This window comes from Neovison vison, chromosome 7 (genome assembly GCF_020171115.1).
Source record: "Neovison vison isolate M4711 chromosome 7, ASM_NN_V1, whole genome shotgun sequence".
Lineage (NCBI taxonomy): Eukaryota > Metazoa > Chordata > Mammalia > Carnivora > Mustelidae > Neogale > Neogale vison.
In genome coordinates, this window is record NC_058097.1 from 101347731 (window position 1) to 101365178 (window position 17448).

A 17448-nucleotide genomic window follows, 5' to 3' on the forward strand; every position below is an offset into this window, starting at 1 on the left:
GAATGTAATATCTAGAACAGGAAGCAAGACTCAGGAAAGGTTTGGATCCTTTTATTTTATTTTAATATAGTGAATATTGAGGCATGTGTATATAGTGAAAAGAAGGAATCATGAAAGGGGGTTCTTGGGGACTCATTACCTTCATTGATCTATTAGCTCTCAGAGAGCGGGAATTTTCAATAATACTTCCCTGACATTCAGAGTTTCTGAAGTTTTAGTAACACTGACATAAAACATACAGATCAGAGTCCTAGATATTTGGCATTTATGTGATTAATATGACCATCACTGATAGCTAAATTCAGGGAGAAGCTTGCTTTATACTGAGTTAGGTGTCCTGGATGTCCACATTGATTAAATTTCTGCTTAGTGTTTTGTAAAAACAATTTCAATATAACATTCTTCCTACTCCATCATTCATGTCTACTTCCTTACTATTTTATGCAAACTGGTTTACAATTATTGAGGGATATTTTATCAAAGGTGTTTTTTTCCCCCAAAACTCCCCAAAACCCAACTCATAAACATTAGATGGTCTTATAAATTCATGCTTTATCTATTAGCTTATTTACCTAGTTATTGCCTGTATTCTAACAGCAGGCATGCAGTCATTAACAAAAAGGTTGGTATAACTTGAAAATGACAGGATCCCTACAGGCTGCCTTGTTTTTCATATGAAGGGTGTTGTTTCAAACGAGGGCATGGAAACCAGTAAGTATTGGCTTCTGTTTTTGTTGAACACCTTCCAGAAGGGTTTGACTGCAGACTCTATGCACTGCAGCTCTTTCCACAGAGAGCGGACTGATACTTGAAGAAGTTTTTCATTTCTCCAAGAAGAATATGATGTATCTTCCTCAAGCTTCACTTTTATTCTTAAATACATTTATTTTTATTTGTGGAGAAGTTACACAAGGTAACCGTGTACATCATTCTACGGTAAGAATTTCAGCAATATTGTTTTAGCTAGCAAGTATGATTATATTGTTTTCAAGATATACTAGAAGTTTGAATATAGTTGTGGAAAAACTAAAGAGTTTAATTAGAAATGCTGAGACGGCTTAAATGAGACTATTTTTAAACTTAAAAAACCATAAACTGAGGACTGACACTTAACACATGGCTAATGAAAAAAATTTTAAAGAAATTATAGGCTTAGGTTAAAAACTAGCCAGCAACTTTTGGGTTAACTTTGATAAGGAACTATCTAAAGGTAATAAAAAATTCACTTTGCTATTTTAAAAAATGAGTATTTTATAAACATTTGTATTTCAAATACAGCCTTGTGAACGGTTACCTAGGAAATTAGAAACTTATTTAAAACGATGTCACTGTGAGAACTAATAAGGTGTACGCAATACTCTGGTAGATGGGGATTTGAATCTGTACATATTCAAATATTGGTTTATAATTTTAAAATGTTATACAATGTATTTACCATAGTATAAATACGAAATCCCAAAGTTCCAAGGTTGAAGAAAGAATAAATTTTAGGAAAGCCACACAAATATTAATAACACTATTCTCTAAAATACTAAAAATTCAAAAACCTTATTTAGATCCGAAAAAATGTGGTTGTCACCCACGTGTTTGAAAACATCTATATGCCAGTTATTACAGGGGGAGAGGGGAAAGAGCAAGAAGTTAAAAATAGGTCAATGTAACAAAATGGCAGCGTCTTTTTGGGACAAATATCTTTTATAATATGATTAGCTCTTTACCTTTCTCTCAATATCCAGGTCAAAGGAAGGTAAAGCTTGTTACTATTTTCTTTTAATAGCAGTTATTTAAATCTGTGTGACTTCTACCAAAGAATTTTTTCATATTGGAAAACCACTATTTACCAACAGAAATAAATACGTTTGGAATGGTAGCTGTGGTTGACTTTCCAAGATGACATCTGTTGTTGATTTTGCAAAGCAAAATTCCGTGGTTGTTTTTTCTTTTTTTTTTTTTTTTACCGTTGTCATTGATATGTTTCAAATCAGTGAGAACTTGACCTTTCAAATCTGTAGCTAGCTAGCTTATTGCAACATGCCTTCCTCATATCCCCCCTTTCTGAGGCCCCAATTCTTAATAGCTGCTGGCAGAAAGTCCATTTGGCATAGACGTGTAGATATCTCAGGGAACCTTTTTAGTCTTGGTTAAGGAACTTCAGACTGCCAGATAGATGCCTGGAGGAGGGACTCCTGGGCGAGGGAACGCACCAAAATTCAAGGTCCAGGCCACGGAGCCACTACTGAAAGTAGACCCTGAACATATCCTTTAGGAATTAGAGAGGAAAAAGGCAGAGCAAAAATACTGAATTAACATATACTTTTTATTCTTGCCTAAAATTTATCCATAAGGCTTATTTGTGGAAGTTTAACGAACCCGTTCATTGTTGTTTTCTTTTCTAACAATCATCCTTGTGTACGTCCTGAAATGTCATCTTTTCCATGTGCTCTTCTTATTACTTTTGTCTATGGAACGTACTTCATATATTGTTTTCTTATTTCTATTTTTTTAATGTAAAGGATTCTCCAGCAGTGAACGTCGTAGAAGGTGTATCTGATGCAAAAGATGAGAGTAAAAGTGATGATACTCTTTATGCGGGAGACTGTGAGGAGTCATGTGATGATAAAATTAAAATCACGCGAGAAGAAAAACATTTTATGTGTAGTAAGTATTAAAAATGACAATTTTAAGGTATATGGTTTATTATTTCCAGGGTATACATAGAAGGAAATAGACCTTAGCTTTGTTTGGATCATTTTTAAAAAATTTAAATTCAATTAGTGTCCTTAGTTTCACATGTGGTGTCCAGTAATTCATCAGTTGCGTGTGACATCCAGCATGTCACGTGCCCTCCTTGATGTGTTTGGGTCATTTTATATATATCTTGATCACCCTAGGTCAGAGGTTTTCTGTGTTTGGCACATAGTAGGTGCTTAGTAAATATTTGGTGAGTGAACGAATGGATCCTTTTAGTACACAGTCTTGTGGCATCTGCTGCCCGCAGAGGGCACCGAGGGCGTGTTGTCAATCTGCCAATGGCTATTTTCAATCTTCCCTCTGAGCCACTAGGAAATTGCACCTTAGTTTTGAGGAGGAATAGCTGCTCCAATAGGTCTATTACAAATTTATGTAGCAAACCATAAAAACAGCCGTCCAAAGTCTTGATTTTTGTTTAAAACTATTCAGCAACAGTGCAGGAGTTTCCAGGGTCTATTACCTGTGAGATATAAGAAGGGGATTGGCGAGGGAGGGGGTGATGCTCCGGGTAGCTCCTCCAGGGGGCACGTCCTAGGCCAGACTATGGGCTGCAACACGAGCGTCTGTGGTTTCTCAAGTGGTGACTGAGTGGCCCGTGTGTCCCTTAGGACAGATGTCTACATCCAGGAAGAATCTACAGAAAGCGAGAGGCGGAAAGTACAAAAGAGGGATGAAGCTGGGGTATTAACGATTCTGCTGTGAGAGTGAAAATCAGGAACACAGAAATAAAGTCATCATTCAATACTATGTAGATGTTTTTGTTGTAAAGGACATTGTCACCGTGACTGGTCTGGGAAGTACGAGTCCTGGATGCATAGTTACCGATTTTGAGGGTTGTGTTGGAGAGAACATCTTTGTGGAGGAAGTACAGGTTGAATATGCAGGGACATCACGGCAGCCGCTCTCCAGTGATTCGGGTTATATGTACTGCTCTGGCAACCCTTCTAAGAATATGATTGCTTTAAAATAAAAATATTTTAAAAAAGAAAAATACATAAGAAATATACAGTAAAAGTTCAATCAGAAACCAACCAACTGAAACTTCAACTAAGACTTAATATTGGTGTATATTTGTGTTTGCTATTTGTTTATATGAAAATATATAGCATTAATAGAACAAATTAAGAGAAAGATTTATTTTGAAAATTAACTTGCTTGATATGGATTATTGCTTTTTACGTTCTTATGTGGTAAGAATTGAGAACTTCTAGACCTCCTGCTTTTCTATCTCTCATCTTATGAAGTGACAATTAATATTCAGAATGTTGTCCCTCTGTTACATGAGCTTAAATGATCTGGGGGTCATCTAAACTATTAGAACAGTTTCATTAAAATGTATTAAGACAGATGTTGTCTTTGTTAATCCCGAGTTAACTGAAAATTATACTAACTGGAGTCTTTAGATAGACTGAGATATTATTGTGTCTACATATTTATCCCAAATCACGTAAAATTCATGATCTTTCTTTCACTCTATTCTCTCTAACAATCTAATATTTAGCAAACACTTTTCATTATGATTTAAGGAAATTTGCAAAATTCTATTGTTGCCTACACCCGGAGTACCAAAAAGCTGCTAAGAAATATGATGGACGAGCAACAGAGTTCCTTGGATTATTTATCTAATCAGGTACGATCCGCGCGGCCGCCTTGTTGGGGCACCCGTCACCGACGCGGTCAGAGGCCCCGCGGCTCCTTCTGCAGTGCGCTCAGGTCCGGACATGCTCAGGACCTGCTCCGGGAGAGGCGTGGCAGGCGGACGAGGAGCCGGTGCTGGGAGGGAACAGGCAGACGCAGGCCCTAAGTGGCACCCCGCACCCCCGCCCGGAGCCCCGCAGGTGCGAGCAGGGAGCTGCAAGGGCCAGGCTGGGGGCCTGCAGGGCTGTTCACCGGACGGGGCGGGGCGGCCACACCTGCAGGGACCCTGTTGGCCTTGCTGCAGGGACGGGGCCGCGGTGGAGGGCCGGGGGCCGTGGGCATTATTACAGACCGCAGAGCTGGGGTTGTAAGAGGCTGGGGGAGACCCGCTGTAGGACTCAGCGGAAGCGGTTTTGTCTGAGTATAAAATGCTTAAAGGTGCGCGCATGTGTTCAGGTTAACGAGCTCACGAACCGGGTCCTCCTCCTGACCACAGAAGTCCTCCGAAGGCCGCTGGAGCCTTTTCCTCACAGGCCGGTGCAGTCGCATGGTGAGAACTTGGCTGTTTCAGACTTTTCCCAGTCGCCTTTAATTGCTTCGAGTTTCCCTGCGGGCTGGGGGCCTTTGGAGGACGTGTTTACAAACAGAGCTTGCTTTACCGGACAGCCGGGGGTGTCCTACTGGCGGGGCAGATCCAGCCCCAGCAATGAGCTGCCCCCATTGGGAAGGTGGGAAGGTTTTCCAGCGCCCGAAGGCCCGCGCTCAGCCAAATGTACCTCCCGGGCCTGTTGCAAACCCCACGGTTTCAGGGACGTCCTTCCTGGGCTGACCTACGTTTCATTCATGATTAATCTTTAGTTAGAAGAAGGTTTCAGGGGGCGCCTGGGTGGCTCAGTGGGTTAAGCCGCTGCCTTCGGCTCAGGTCATGATCCCAGATTCCTGGGATCGAGTCCCACATGGGGCTCTCTGCTGAGCGGAGAGCCTGCTTTCCTCTCTCTCTCTGTCTCTGCCTGCCTCTCTGCCTACTTGTGATCTCTCTCTGTCAAATAAATAAATAAAATCTTAAAAAAAAAATTAAAAAAAAAAGAAGAAGGTTTCAGGTTCTTTCCACGTGTACAGAGTATTTTTGATCTGTTCCAAGTCCTTCAGATTGGAGCATAAAATTTGAAAAGAAAAAGAAACTTAAAGACAGAAATGAAGTGGCATGTAGAGCTTTTTGTAGAAAAATATAGTATAGTAACTCCTAGAGGCCTGGGTTTCTAAGGAAAATACTGTATCATATCTTATAAATATGAATTTCTAACAGAGCTCCGAGTAAGTAATATGGTAAGTAATATGGTTGAGGGCTAGGGTACGGTCTTTCTTCCTCACCATGGGAGGGAAGAGACAATTGTGGAGAATCTCCTTAGTGTCAGGTGTAGGAGGGGCACGTCCACGTTATTTTATTTTAAATCGGTTTGTTATGTCTCATGTAGTTAGGAGCGTGGGCTCCGCAGGCCAAACCGCCCGCCTTCCACTGCCTCGTGCAGTTTCCGTACCAGCAAACCGGCGAGAGCACTTACCTCCTACAGTTGTTGCAAGGATTATACCAGCAAGTGCCCGAAAGCTCTTCAAATATTCCCTGGTGCACCGTAAGATGATGGAAGGCTTTGCTGTGAGGATGGCCATCATCAGAGGAGGAACCCGCAGCCCAGAAAAAGCTAAAGAATATGCTCACATTTATTTGGGTGGCGATGGGGAAGCATGTTCCCACAGACCAGTCCTCTGCTGTGGACACCTACCCTGTCTCTGAGTGTGAGCTTCTGTACGAACGTCTCTTTGCAGTTTAGAACAAAGGCGACAAATCCATGTCTTCTGGAAATAAAGAGGGAAGCAAACAATGGTTAACAGCTGATTTTTGCTACATAACATTTTCTGAAGAAGTACTGTTTGCCAGGCACTGTGCTAAGTGCTTTCTATTGTGCCCCGCTATGTAATCGCCAGAGTAACACTGTGAAGTAGATCGTACTGTTACAATGAGAGAAGAAGAAAGGGGGTTGCCTGACCTAGCTACGGGTTCTTGGGTTCTTGGCTGAGAAGGAGTAGGGCTCAGACTCTCACCCAGGCTTCTGGTTTTGGAGTCTCAGGCTCTCATGTGTTTGTTTCTCTGGGTAATTGCAGTGTAAGGGTTGCATTCTTTTATTACATTTATAAAAGATATTACAAAGTATCTTAGGAGAAAATGTAATATCCATATCTGCATAATATACTTACAGTCCCCTGGGAAGTGGGATCTTTGCAGGCAATGGTTATCAAGTGTTCCAGTCCCAACTGTTGGCTTCAGAGCAGGCTCTGGCCTCAAGCATAACTTCTTCTTGGTGGAGAGAGTGATTTCCCTGTCCTCTCGCTTTGGCCCTTGTAATGGCGGTTCCCCCATAGTGCCTCTGAAGTTTCCAGTGGTCAAGGATGTGTTACTTGCCGTTAATCTATGTATTCATTTGGGTTTCTCCTTTCCATTCATATAGATTTCCTTTACACATTATGCCCCCAAAAGAAGGCTAGATTCCGGAAAGAGCATTATTTATTGGGTGACAGTATATGTAACTATAAAGTATATTAAATAAACGTGGTTTTGAAATGATCACTAGAGCAGTATGGAGTGCTAATCACTGACAGCGATGTTATGAGGGAAGAATTATAGCAGAATGAATTCCTTGATCCCATTTCTTGCGTGTATTTTCTCCTGATTTCTAAAATCAAAATCATCTTTCATTTCTAAGAGGTTAAAATCATCATATCATTAGTGAAAATTATAATTTCAGATAGCACTGTCAGATCTCTCCAGTAAACTGATTAAGTCTTAAATGTGTCCTTGAAAATACCCTAACTCACTGATTTTACCTTTCTAGGTTTAGATTGTACGGATATTAAAGATACCATTGGTTCTGTCACCAAAACCCCAAGTGGTTTGTATATAATCTACCCGGAAGGATCTAGTTACCCGTTTGAGGTAAAATTTTTCCTTTATCATATGAAACAGGATAAGCAGCCAATCTGCTTACTTAGCATAAAGAATTCAATTGTTTCAATATTTTTTTCTTCCAAATTTTCATACAAATAGGTAGAAGTTCCAGTTGCAAAGTTTCGGTGTTCTGAAATTCTTGGCCGAAACCAGGAACCTGTGAAACCGCTTGAGAGTCTTTCCCTTTTCCGTTTGAAGTTTCATGTTTGTGCTCTTTGAAAGAAATCCATTTGATGTTAAGAGTTTATATTGTCTTCGCAGTAGGCAGAAGCATGCGCACGGATGCTTGCTTTAACTGCTGTGGGTATCAGAAAGTAGCACGCTCTGCCACGGAACTTGCTACAGGAACTTTGATTTCCCTTTCTACACCTGAAGGTGACAAACGATTTTAAGTGATTATATAAGACATTAATAATTATAAAAAAACCTTTCACTAAAGTGTGAGACAGATTGAGAAAATCTTTTTTTAAATCAAAACCATTTTTAAATTAAAACCAGCTAGATGAATTACCCTCCTCTCTACCTTTAGTAGTTCTATGTTATGCTTTCTGGAAGAGACTTTTATCAGAATTACTGCTACTGACAGGATATATATAATATCATAGTATAATATTAACCTAGTAGTACATATACAATAACATGGAAATTATATATAATTTTTCTCGATTACTCCTTTGTACATAAGGAAGTTTATGATGTCACTATCACACCTTACTGATAATCTCATCACACAATAAAGTGATTTTTCTCCTGAGTAGATACTATCACTTTCTCATCCCGAAATTACTAAATTATTTATTTTTTTTTTACTACCATTATTTCATCATCTATTGTCAACATGTCCAAAAATTGGGGTTTAGGTGGGAAATACTTTTAAAATTACCTAACCTGCTTCACCTACAGATTCAAAAATGAGCCTGAACATAGGTGGAGAGGGAAGGTTTCCAATTTTGTCAAGAGTGGGAAGCACAATCCCTTTCCGAGTCGCAGGAAGGTGTTATTCCCTTACTTTCTCCACACTGCCTTTCTGCGTGTGCAGGGAGTTTCAGATGAGGATGCTGGCTTGGATTTTCTTCCTAGGTCGCTTCTCTGGGTCTGTTCAGCTGTCCTCTCGGGGGCACTGACAGGTGCAGCCAGAAACACCTGGCGAGGTGGGGGCCCAGGTCACACCTTTCTGTGTGCAGCTTCCAGTCTGAACACGGGCCTCTGGGCTGTTGGAGAAGAGAGTAATCAAAGACAGGTGCACGGGCATATTTAATAGACACTTAAAAAAGCAGTGAAGGGAGGGGCTAATTTGCAGATACCTCGTTCTGCTATAGCAAAACTGGTAGCATTACCGCTCACCTGAAAAATACCCACAGCGTGGAGGATTACGAGAGTCCGACACTTCGCATGTGGGCGGATGGCTGCCCCAGGGACTGCAATCAGCTTAACCACATGTTTGCTTACGACAAACAGCGTTATTTCTAGAGATTTACATCTGAATATATGAGGCCCATACAACTACACTGAAACTTTCAGTGGGACACTCTTCCCATTCTCTAGGCTTAAGGGTGAAGCATGATTTCATGTCAACAAATGAAGATGATGGTATATAATTGTTGCCTTTTCTGGGTCTGTTTCAGGTAATGTGTGACATGGACTACCGAGGAGGTGGATGGACTGTGATACAGAAAAGGGTTGACGGGATCGTTGATTTCCAAAGGCTCTGGTGTGATTATCTGGATGGATTTGGTGATCTTTTAGGTCGAGTTTTCATTCTCCTCTTTTTTTTTCTTCTTTTCGGCATGACAACTGTGTACTGTACCTCTGTTGGTCACATCATTAGCAAAAACAGCATATCCTCTCTCTCAAATTACTTTCTCTTCATTTATACTACTTAGAACGAGTGGGTCTTCATCTGGGATCTGGAAATCCTTATCTTTAGATGGGCATTGAGGGAAAGTTCTAACCCGGGTATTTATTGAGTATATCCTCTGTCCCTAGCAGAATTCCAGTAGATGCTCAACAACTATTTGTAGAATGAAACACTGAATGGGCGGGCTGGGCTGTAGTGAACCTTGAAATGTTTGCCCTGAGTGGGACGTCTCTGCGAAGGGAGAATTGAGGTGCACAGTGGTACAAATTCAAATGACATGACCTGGGAGAAATACTTTATAAAAATGTCAGTAAAACTCCCTGTGCTCAGCGGTTGAAAACTGTACACCCCAAGCACATTGCGAAATCCGTTCACATGATGCCGTGTGACGGCATTACTTTCGCGGGCAGATGGGAACGCCAGGACGTCCGAACACTGCAGAATTTTAACTTGGTTGGAAGTTTTGCAGGTGATTTTGACCACTTTCATGCTGTTATCCTAAGTTACTGTTCTGATTTAAAAGCTGTAACATCCCGTAATAACATCATCCAAGGATTTAGTAAGCAGCGCTGTCAGGTCTCTTGCTACAGTCCCAGCTGCACGCTGATGATTTTAGGAAGGACGTCACACGTCATAAAGTGTTACAAAGGCGGCTGGTTAAGATACTGTATTTTCTCAGTGTCGCCTCTAGTTTTCTGGCAAGGGCTACCTCCTGATTTCAGTAGCCCTAGATCTACAAGATTTGAATTGTCATCCTTCTACTTGATGCTTATTTCTAAGGAGAAATTATCTGAGTTTTGAGACAAAGGTCTTCAGGCAGGTGGTTCTCATGCGAACAGGCTGTACCGGGTATAGTTTAAAAAATAAATCTGGGATTAAGGAAAATACATTGTAAACTCAAATTAGGGATTGGGTAGAGGGGCAAGATGGTGAGGACACGTATAATGGAGTGTCAGGGACCGGAGACACCAAGTGGTCCATCCCCTTTCCTTCCTGTCCTTCAGGGCCATTTTCACTTCCTGGAGGGTGTGCAGTTAGAGCGCCCCCGTCAGCCCTGCAGGGGAACTTGGCGTCTTACCTAGGGTTTCCTTGGTGTGAGTGCTGGTCATTCCCCCCGCCCCACCCCGCTCTCTGCGGTTGGCTTCCTCTAGACCTGTCCTTCCTCCGTCACCTCAGGATTCATTGGGGGGAAAAGTATGTCAGAGCAGAGGCCACGCCAGGGTGGGCAGGGGGAGGTCCAAAGCCCGAGCAAGGCTAGACCATGCAGGGAGCCTGCAGTCCCAGCCCTGAGTTTCCTCATTCCTCCTGGAATTTTCATTCATCACATGACATGACAGGATTATTCACGGAAGCCGACACACTGCATTCTAGCGAAGAGACGCTTATTCACAGAGCATCATTCTGCAGGACAGAAGGAAGAATTTCAGCTGAGCATGTTCAGGAAATGTTTCCTTAGGAGCTGTTGATTTGGAGGTTAAAACTCAACATTTAGGGGCACACATCATTTTGTTACCTGCCATAATATGTCAACAGCTTTTTCGTGGACATACCTCGAGGTAAATCTTGAAATTTTCATTAGTTGTTAAGTGGATTTTTGAATTTATTTTGGTGAGATAAAAATAAAAGTCTAGTTACCCCAGTCTGGTGAAGTATAAGCGGGAGGGCTATATGTGTGTGTGTGTGTGTGTACACACACACATAATACATACACTTACATATACACGCACACATTGTGCACTGCATGCGTAATGGATGCATTACAAATACATATACATCTATATGTACAATGGATGCATATACAAATATGCATATGTATACACATATATATGTATACGCATAAGTATGCATATACAAATACATATACATCTATGTATATTTTGTAAATTAGGCAAACACTGATAGCTTGAGTGAGGACCATCTGGTCTCTCAAATAATTTATGTGAGCCATTTCAGTGTTAAAAACTGAACAACAGCAAATACTCAATAATGAAGGTTATTCTAAGTTGTATTAAAATATGTAAAAAACCTTTTTTTTTAACAGGCGAATTTTGGCTAGGACTAAAAAAGATTTTTTATATAGTAAATCAGAAAAATACCAGTTTTATGCTGTTTATTACATTGGAATCGGAAGATGACACCATTGCATATGCATCATATGATAACTTTTGGCTAGAAGACGAAACAAGATTTTTTAAGATGCACTTAGGACGGTATTCAGGAAATGCTGGTAAGTTTTTTATTCCCCAAATCATGCAGGATATTTAAATACAGCTGACTCAGTAACAGGCGAAGACAGAGTAATGCGTTTCACTTGATCTAGGACACGTAACTGGTAATGAGCAGATTAGAAAGGAGAAAACACAGTTCTGAAGCCCTGCTGTGACCATTGAACGACTCCATGATTTTGAAGAGCTTCTATTCTTGAAAACTTACTTTCCGTGTGTGGCTGCAGTTGACTCTTTGGGAGAGTGAGTGGGCCAGGCTGGGAAGGAACTGCTGACGTTTTCGCGTTCTGACAGGCCGGCATTTGGAAACGGTGGAGTGTCAGAGCCGATCTCCGTTCTTCTCACTTTCCAGCTGAAGACCCTGAAAGGTTAAGGGACTTGCCCACGCGTCCCAGCTCGTCACAGCAGAGCCAGGGCAAGAAGCCAGGTCGATGGGACAACTCGAACAGTGGGTTATTTCCCCCCACTATACTTGGGTGCACGTACTCATTTCCAAATGAATGTAATTCTTCATGTCAGATTTATGACTCGGTGCTGAGATCGTACATCTGGGTTCATAGCCATTCAACTCTCCTAACTTATCGTGGCACTTGTTTATTGTGTATATTTGGAAGTGAGATACATTCCCAGGTCTTTAACCAAGTACGGTACAGTAGGAGGATAAAGAACACCAAAAACTTGGAATACTGAGTATCGACAGAGCTTCAGGGGTTCACAGAGGGAGGGGAGGATCCCCGCTGACTGCATCCAGGAGGGGTAGTTTCTAACAAGGAGTCAGGTGAAATTCAGCGTGGGGAGGTTTTTCAAAAGTAACACCACTGCAGAACCGATTCAGGAAGCTTGGGCCCTGGTGTTTGTATCCACAGACAGAGATGGTGGCATCCTTGTTCTTGATGCCACTGATCTGTACTCGGAAGAAGGGACGGGCCTTCTGGCCAACGGGTGTTGACAAAGACAGCCGCTTGAGCCAAGCACCGAGGGAGGAAAATGGCTGAGCGTGAGGAAGCACTGGGTGGGCTTGGGGTCCCTGACATCCAAAGGGGGCTTAGCCCTCGGATATTAGGTGACAGTCTGAAATTCCAATCTCGGTATAGAAGGAAAGGTTTCGAGAGTTACAGTATGTGGTTTTTCATGCTGCATCTGTAAAAGAGGAAAACTCAGTATGGACCCTGTTATATTAGGAGACGTTTCTGTGGGTTTCTCTATTGGATTAGGGTCTTGAGGATACGATTTATAACAGTGCAAGTTTTTTCGTCACAGAGCCCTCAGACTTGCTCTCAGAAAATACTCTGCATTTTCCCAATAGGGTGAAGGGACTTTCAACAGATGCTCACATAATCCAATCGAGGTAAAGAAAACGTGTTGGTAGAACATAAAGATAAAAACATAGATAAAACCGGGGGTTACTGTGATCAGGTGCATGGTGGAAGTCATTTGATTCTGACCTCAGAGCAAAGATAGAAATACGAAATTTGAACATTGGAGCAACTCACTTGTTCCAGGAGCACAAATATTCTGATTCTAAAACTTGAGAGAGCTTTATTTGGGTTCTCAGAGAAAACGGTGTCATGTTCTAAGTATTCTCTCAAAGGAAACATGGCAGTGAGTGTTCCTGGGCTGGTTCTTTTTTTTTTTTTTTTAAAGATTTATTTATTTATTTATTTGACAGGCAGAGATCACAAGTAGGCGAAGAAGCAGGCAGAGAGAGAGGAGGAAGCAGGCTCCCTGCTGAGCAGAGAGCCCCAATGCGGGGCTCGATCCCAGGACCCTGGGATCATGACCCGAGCCGAAGGCAGAGACTTCAACACACTGAGCCACCCAGGCGCCCCGCCTGGGCTGGTTCTTAAAAATGGACCTATGTATTATGTTATATTATATTATATTATATTATAGTATTTTTTAAGGATTTTATTTGTAAGTCATCTCTATACCCAATGTGGGATTGAAGGCACAGAAATTATAGAAATTATTCTTTTCCCTAAATTATTATTTCTTTTTCCTAAATTAACCAAGTACCATATGACCCTTTCCCAGAGAATGACAGGTTTCTATAGCATCATTTTTGGCCTCACTGATTTGACTCTGTCTCCAGAGCCAAAGTTCCGACTGGATTGTGATTTTATATAAAATATCCACTGACAGATGCCTGTCCTGCTGCAGAACTCATTTCCAGATTCTGCTATACTGCAGTCTGGAGGAGAGATTTTCATACCGATACGCAGTAGAAAATCACTGAAACCTTAGCTCTAGATGCGAAGCTCTGTAACAATAGGTTGGGTAAAGGTCAGTTAAAAGGACAAGAAGTGCATCTGAGTGTACTCATGCAAACAAAATCTGTTTTACCCAGGCGATGCCTTCCGGGGCTTCAGAAAAGAAGAAAACCAAAATGCCATGCCTTTCAGCACATCGGACGTGGATAATGATGGCTGTCGCCCCGTGTGCCTGGTCGGGGGTCAGTCCGTGGCAAGCTGTAGTCACCTGAGGAACAACACCGGCTGGTGGTTCAGCCAGTGTGGTCTAGCGAACCTAAACGGCATTCATCGCTTCCCCGGAAAACCGCTTGTGGCTGGAATCCAGTGGGGCACCTGGACCAAAAATGACGCACCCGTCAGGATCAAATCTGTTTCAATGAAGATCAGAAGAACTTACAATCCTTATCTTAAGTAATCTCCTTTCCAACTGTGTGCATTGCGTAGATATTTTTGATAATACAGAGGGAGTTTTACATGGTTTCTCTTTTTTACTGTTTCGAACATTTCAACCAAAATTTAACTATAGGTGACATCTAGGTGTTAAGGGTTTAATTAGAAATCTTTACTTTTGTAGAGTTTTATAAAACATGGCTCAATGTATGCTTTTACTACTAAGTGCATTAACAATCCGTAATAAAATTTGTTTTAAGGGAATTTCACCTTGTCCTCCTGGAGTCTGCTGTCCTTTCAAAGAATTGTCCCTTCTCTTCAAAGCACATGTACTATAGTAGATGGTTAGGAAAATAGAAGAAAGCATCACAGTTATTTCTGTATTCATTAGAAACACTTAACTTTATAATCCACAGGTAATTTCTACTGAAGGCTGTTATAAGGTATGACTGTGCAGACTAATATATATATCCGGTTTAAAGACTACTATTTCCAGGTGGTTCCACAATATCTTACAGGTAATAAGAGTTTACTGCACAAAGAAATTCCTTTTTTTTTCATTTCATTGTGGTTAATAATTTTACTCTAGTTTGCAGTAAACGTACTGCACGTGTAGACCCTTTATATCCTGTGTGAAGCCGGCGAGAACGGCAGGAACTTCACTAAGTGAAGAACAATGGAGAAAGCCAGGACTCAGAGGTCTAGAGGCAGCTCTGGGAACAAACTTGTCCGTCCACTTTTTCCACTGAGTTGGAAAGAGCTGGAGTGGTCAGTCTTCCACAGAACGACGGCAGGGAACATCCTGAGCCGAGGGCCCGTCATTGATGGAAAGACAAGCAAGACAGGAGTCAGCACTGGACAGAAACAAATGTGGTCCAGAGTTAGGGTGACTGGCCGCGGTGGGACGCGGACGGGGTTAGAAATACATGTGAGGATGTAGGCCAAGGGGAGACATCAGCCCACACAGGGCCGAGCTTGATCAGGACGGAGAATCCGATCTGAGCTCAGGGACGGGCAAAACTGGCAGGGTCACCATGCAAGATGGCTTTCGCTCCGATCGCCGATCAAGGCTGCGGCCAAGTCACACCTCAGATCTGCACGGATCAGGTCGCACCTGGGGAGCATGGTTCTCCGTGGCCTCCTGTGCATTTCCTGGAGGCACCTCTGAGGTTCTGTGCCTCGGCAGGGAAGGAAGACGTCTGCTGGGTTGGGGGAACACAGAGCTGAGGGTCCGCTGGTTTGGACATCTGCAGTGACATGAGGTCCGGGAACAAATCTACCTACAGATTCAGGAAATCGTTTTGTCACTTAGCTCGCCGTGTCTCATGTGGATGCTGGACCTTGGGGTGCTCATGGAGGCTCAGAGGCATCCTCTCCTTTACCCGCACGGCGAGGTCCGAGGGCTTCGCCTGCTCATCCACCGTAAAGGCCGGCAGATGGTGGGAACACTGTGGGTAAACGCAGAATGAAACACCTGGGCAGAGGTTAAGGGAACGACAGACCCAGAGAACACCAAGGGATTTTTTTTTTAATTGAGAAAGAGAAAGCCCGAGTGGGAGGCAGAGGGAGGGAGAATCTGAAGCAGACTGTGCCCTGAGCATGGAGCCCATTGTGTGGCTCGATCTCATTACCCTAAGATCACAATCTGAGCTGAAACCAAGGGTCGGACACTTAACCGACTGAGCCCCATCAAGAGTACCCTGCTCTGTGTTAACAAAGGAGGTCAGGCCCCCACCCATGTTTATCCAGGGCTGCAAATGGCAGGATTTCCTTCCGTTTTCAAGTGGCTGGATAACAGCCCATTGTGTACATATACAATATTTTCTTTGGCTACGCATCCGCTGATGGCCACTAACTTGCCGCAGTGAGCATGGGAGTACAGATACCTCTCTGAAGGTGATTTCATTTCCTGTAGATACATGCTCAGAAGTGGAATGGGTGGGTCACATGGCATTTCTATGTTTAATCTTCAGTGGAAACTCCACACCGTTTTCCATGACGGCTGCACGAAGTTACATTCCCGCCAGCAGTGCGTGAGGGCTCCCTTTTCCCTACATCTCTCCGGTGTCTGTCACTTTCTGTCTTTTTGATAATTGCTCTTCTTCACCACTGATTCCATTCCCAGGACTTCTAAGCCTGGGACTTGGAGACAAAGTCCCTCCTCTTCCATCCTGGGTGGCACATGTCTCATTTCCTCAATCCTACCTTTTTAAAGAACCAGGCCCTGCAGAACTGTGAGCTCTGGAACCGGCGCCTCACTGGACTGATACCGTTCAACACTTCTAGTGGGATGTGGGGGAGATGGTTCCACTTCCAAGCTCTTCCCAGGCTGCCTGGGTCCCTCTTCCTTTCGGTCTTTATTATTCTTTCTGGGAATCCATCCCACTGGCTGTGTACGAACTCTCTTCCTGGACTCTAGACGCACCTTCCCAGCAGCCCCTGGGAGGAGACTTCCTTCACCAGCTTTCATCACATCTGCTTCTTAACCCAAGAAAATGGTTTGTTCTGGGTGGTGGCTCGGCAGTCAATGACAGCTTTTCCGAGCCGCCGGATGCCCGGTTGCTCTAATCCTCTCCAGGACTGAAGCTTTGTAGACAAGCAGCTTCTCCAGCTGTGAGCAGGGATGGAGGCCTATGTGCTTCCTTTTACTTCAACAGGGAATCTGGAGAATATTTTTTAGAGAGACTTCTCCATCCTGTTTGCCGGACACTAGGCTAGCCTGAGAGTCTGGCCCGAGCAAGAGAGGTCCTGGCTGTGGTTGTGTGATGGACAAGCCGCTGAGGGAGCAGAGACGCGTCCTGAGTGGAACTTAAACAAACTGGGTGTTTGTAGGCTTAACCCCTCCCTGTCTGGCTTACAGTCTTCCTGACAGGGAGTGGTATGGTGGGAAACGGAAGAGTCTTCTGGTGGCTGCGGTTCGAGGTTTGGGTAGATGGTGTTCCCGTGGGCCCACAGGAGCTAATAACGGTGTTGACTCCTATCCAAGGAGAACTTGGAACTAGTCTTTTTTCAAATAAGAATTTTATCTTCCTGACTTTAAAAAGTTATTTTTTTGTGACTAGAGCAATGTTTCTGTTTGAAATGGAAAGAATCATTTGATTTCTTGCCAGAGAAGAGGCGCTCTAGACTTCCACTTGTCCCTCATTTGGTTGGTGCATTGACCGATGACTCCCCTTGGAGTATCCAATGACTACAACTTTAGGAATTTAAATCATTGGGGGATAAGCTGGAGCAGAGTGTTGGTGGTGAGGGGTATAAAATCTTTGGGCTTCCCAATGACCTCGTCTTTGACGTCAGGGAGAAGCCATGGGCTGAACCTCTGGTAAACCAGGC

At 43.0% G+C, this 17448-nt stretch overlaps 1 protein-coding gene across 1 annotated transcript; it reads left to right on the forward strand.

Annotated features, from left to right (window-relative positions):
• Positions 1-802: 802 nt before the first annotated feature.
• On the forward strand, positions 803-14140 carry ANGPTL5 (angiopoietin like 5). The gene is made up of 8 exons (XM_044260611.1): positions 803-936; positions 2514-2658; positions 4278-4381; positions 4846-4939; positions 7278-7378; positions 9016-9136; positions 11290-11475; positions 13821-14140. Exons 1-8 carry the CDS (start codon positions 841-843, stop codon positions 14138-14140), a joined length of 1167 nt encoding a protein of 388 aa, XP_044116546.1. The 5' UTR covers positions 803-840.
• The last annotated feature ends 3308 nt before the right edge of the window (positions 14141-17448 follow it).

Coding starts and splice junctions, on each gene's coding strand:
- ANGPTL5 (XM_044260611.1), top strand. CDS start 841: ATGATGTATCTTCCTCAAGCTTCACTTTTATTCTTAAATACATTTATT. Junction 4,382..4,845: donor TGGATTATTTATCTAATCAG/GTACGATCCGCG, acceptor GCATGTGTTCAG/GTTAACGAGCTCACGAACCG. Junction 9,137..11,289: donor TGGATTTGGTGATCTTTTAG/GTCGAGTTTTCA, acceptor TTTTTTTAACAG/GCGAATTTTGGCTAGGACTA.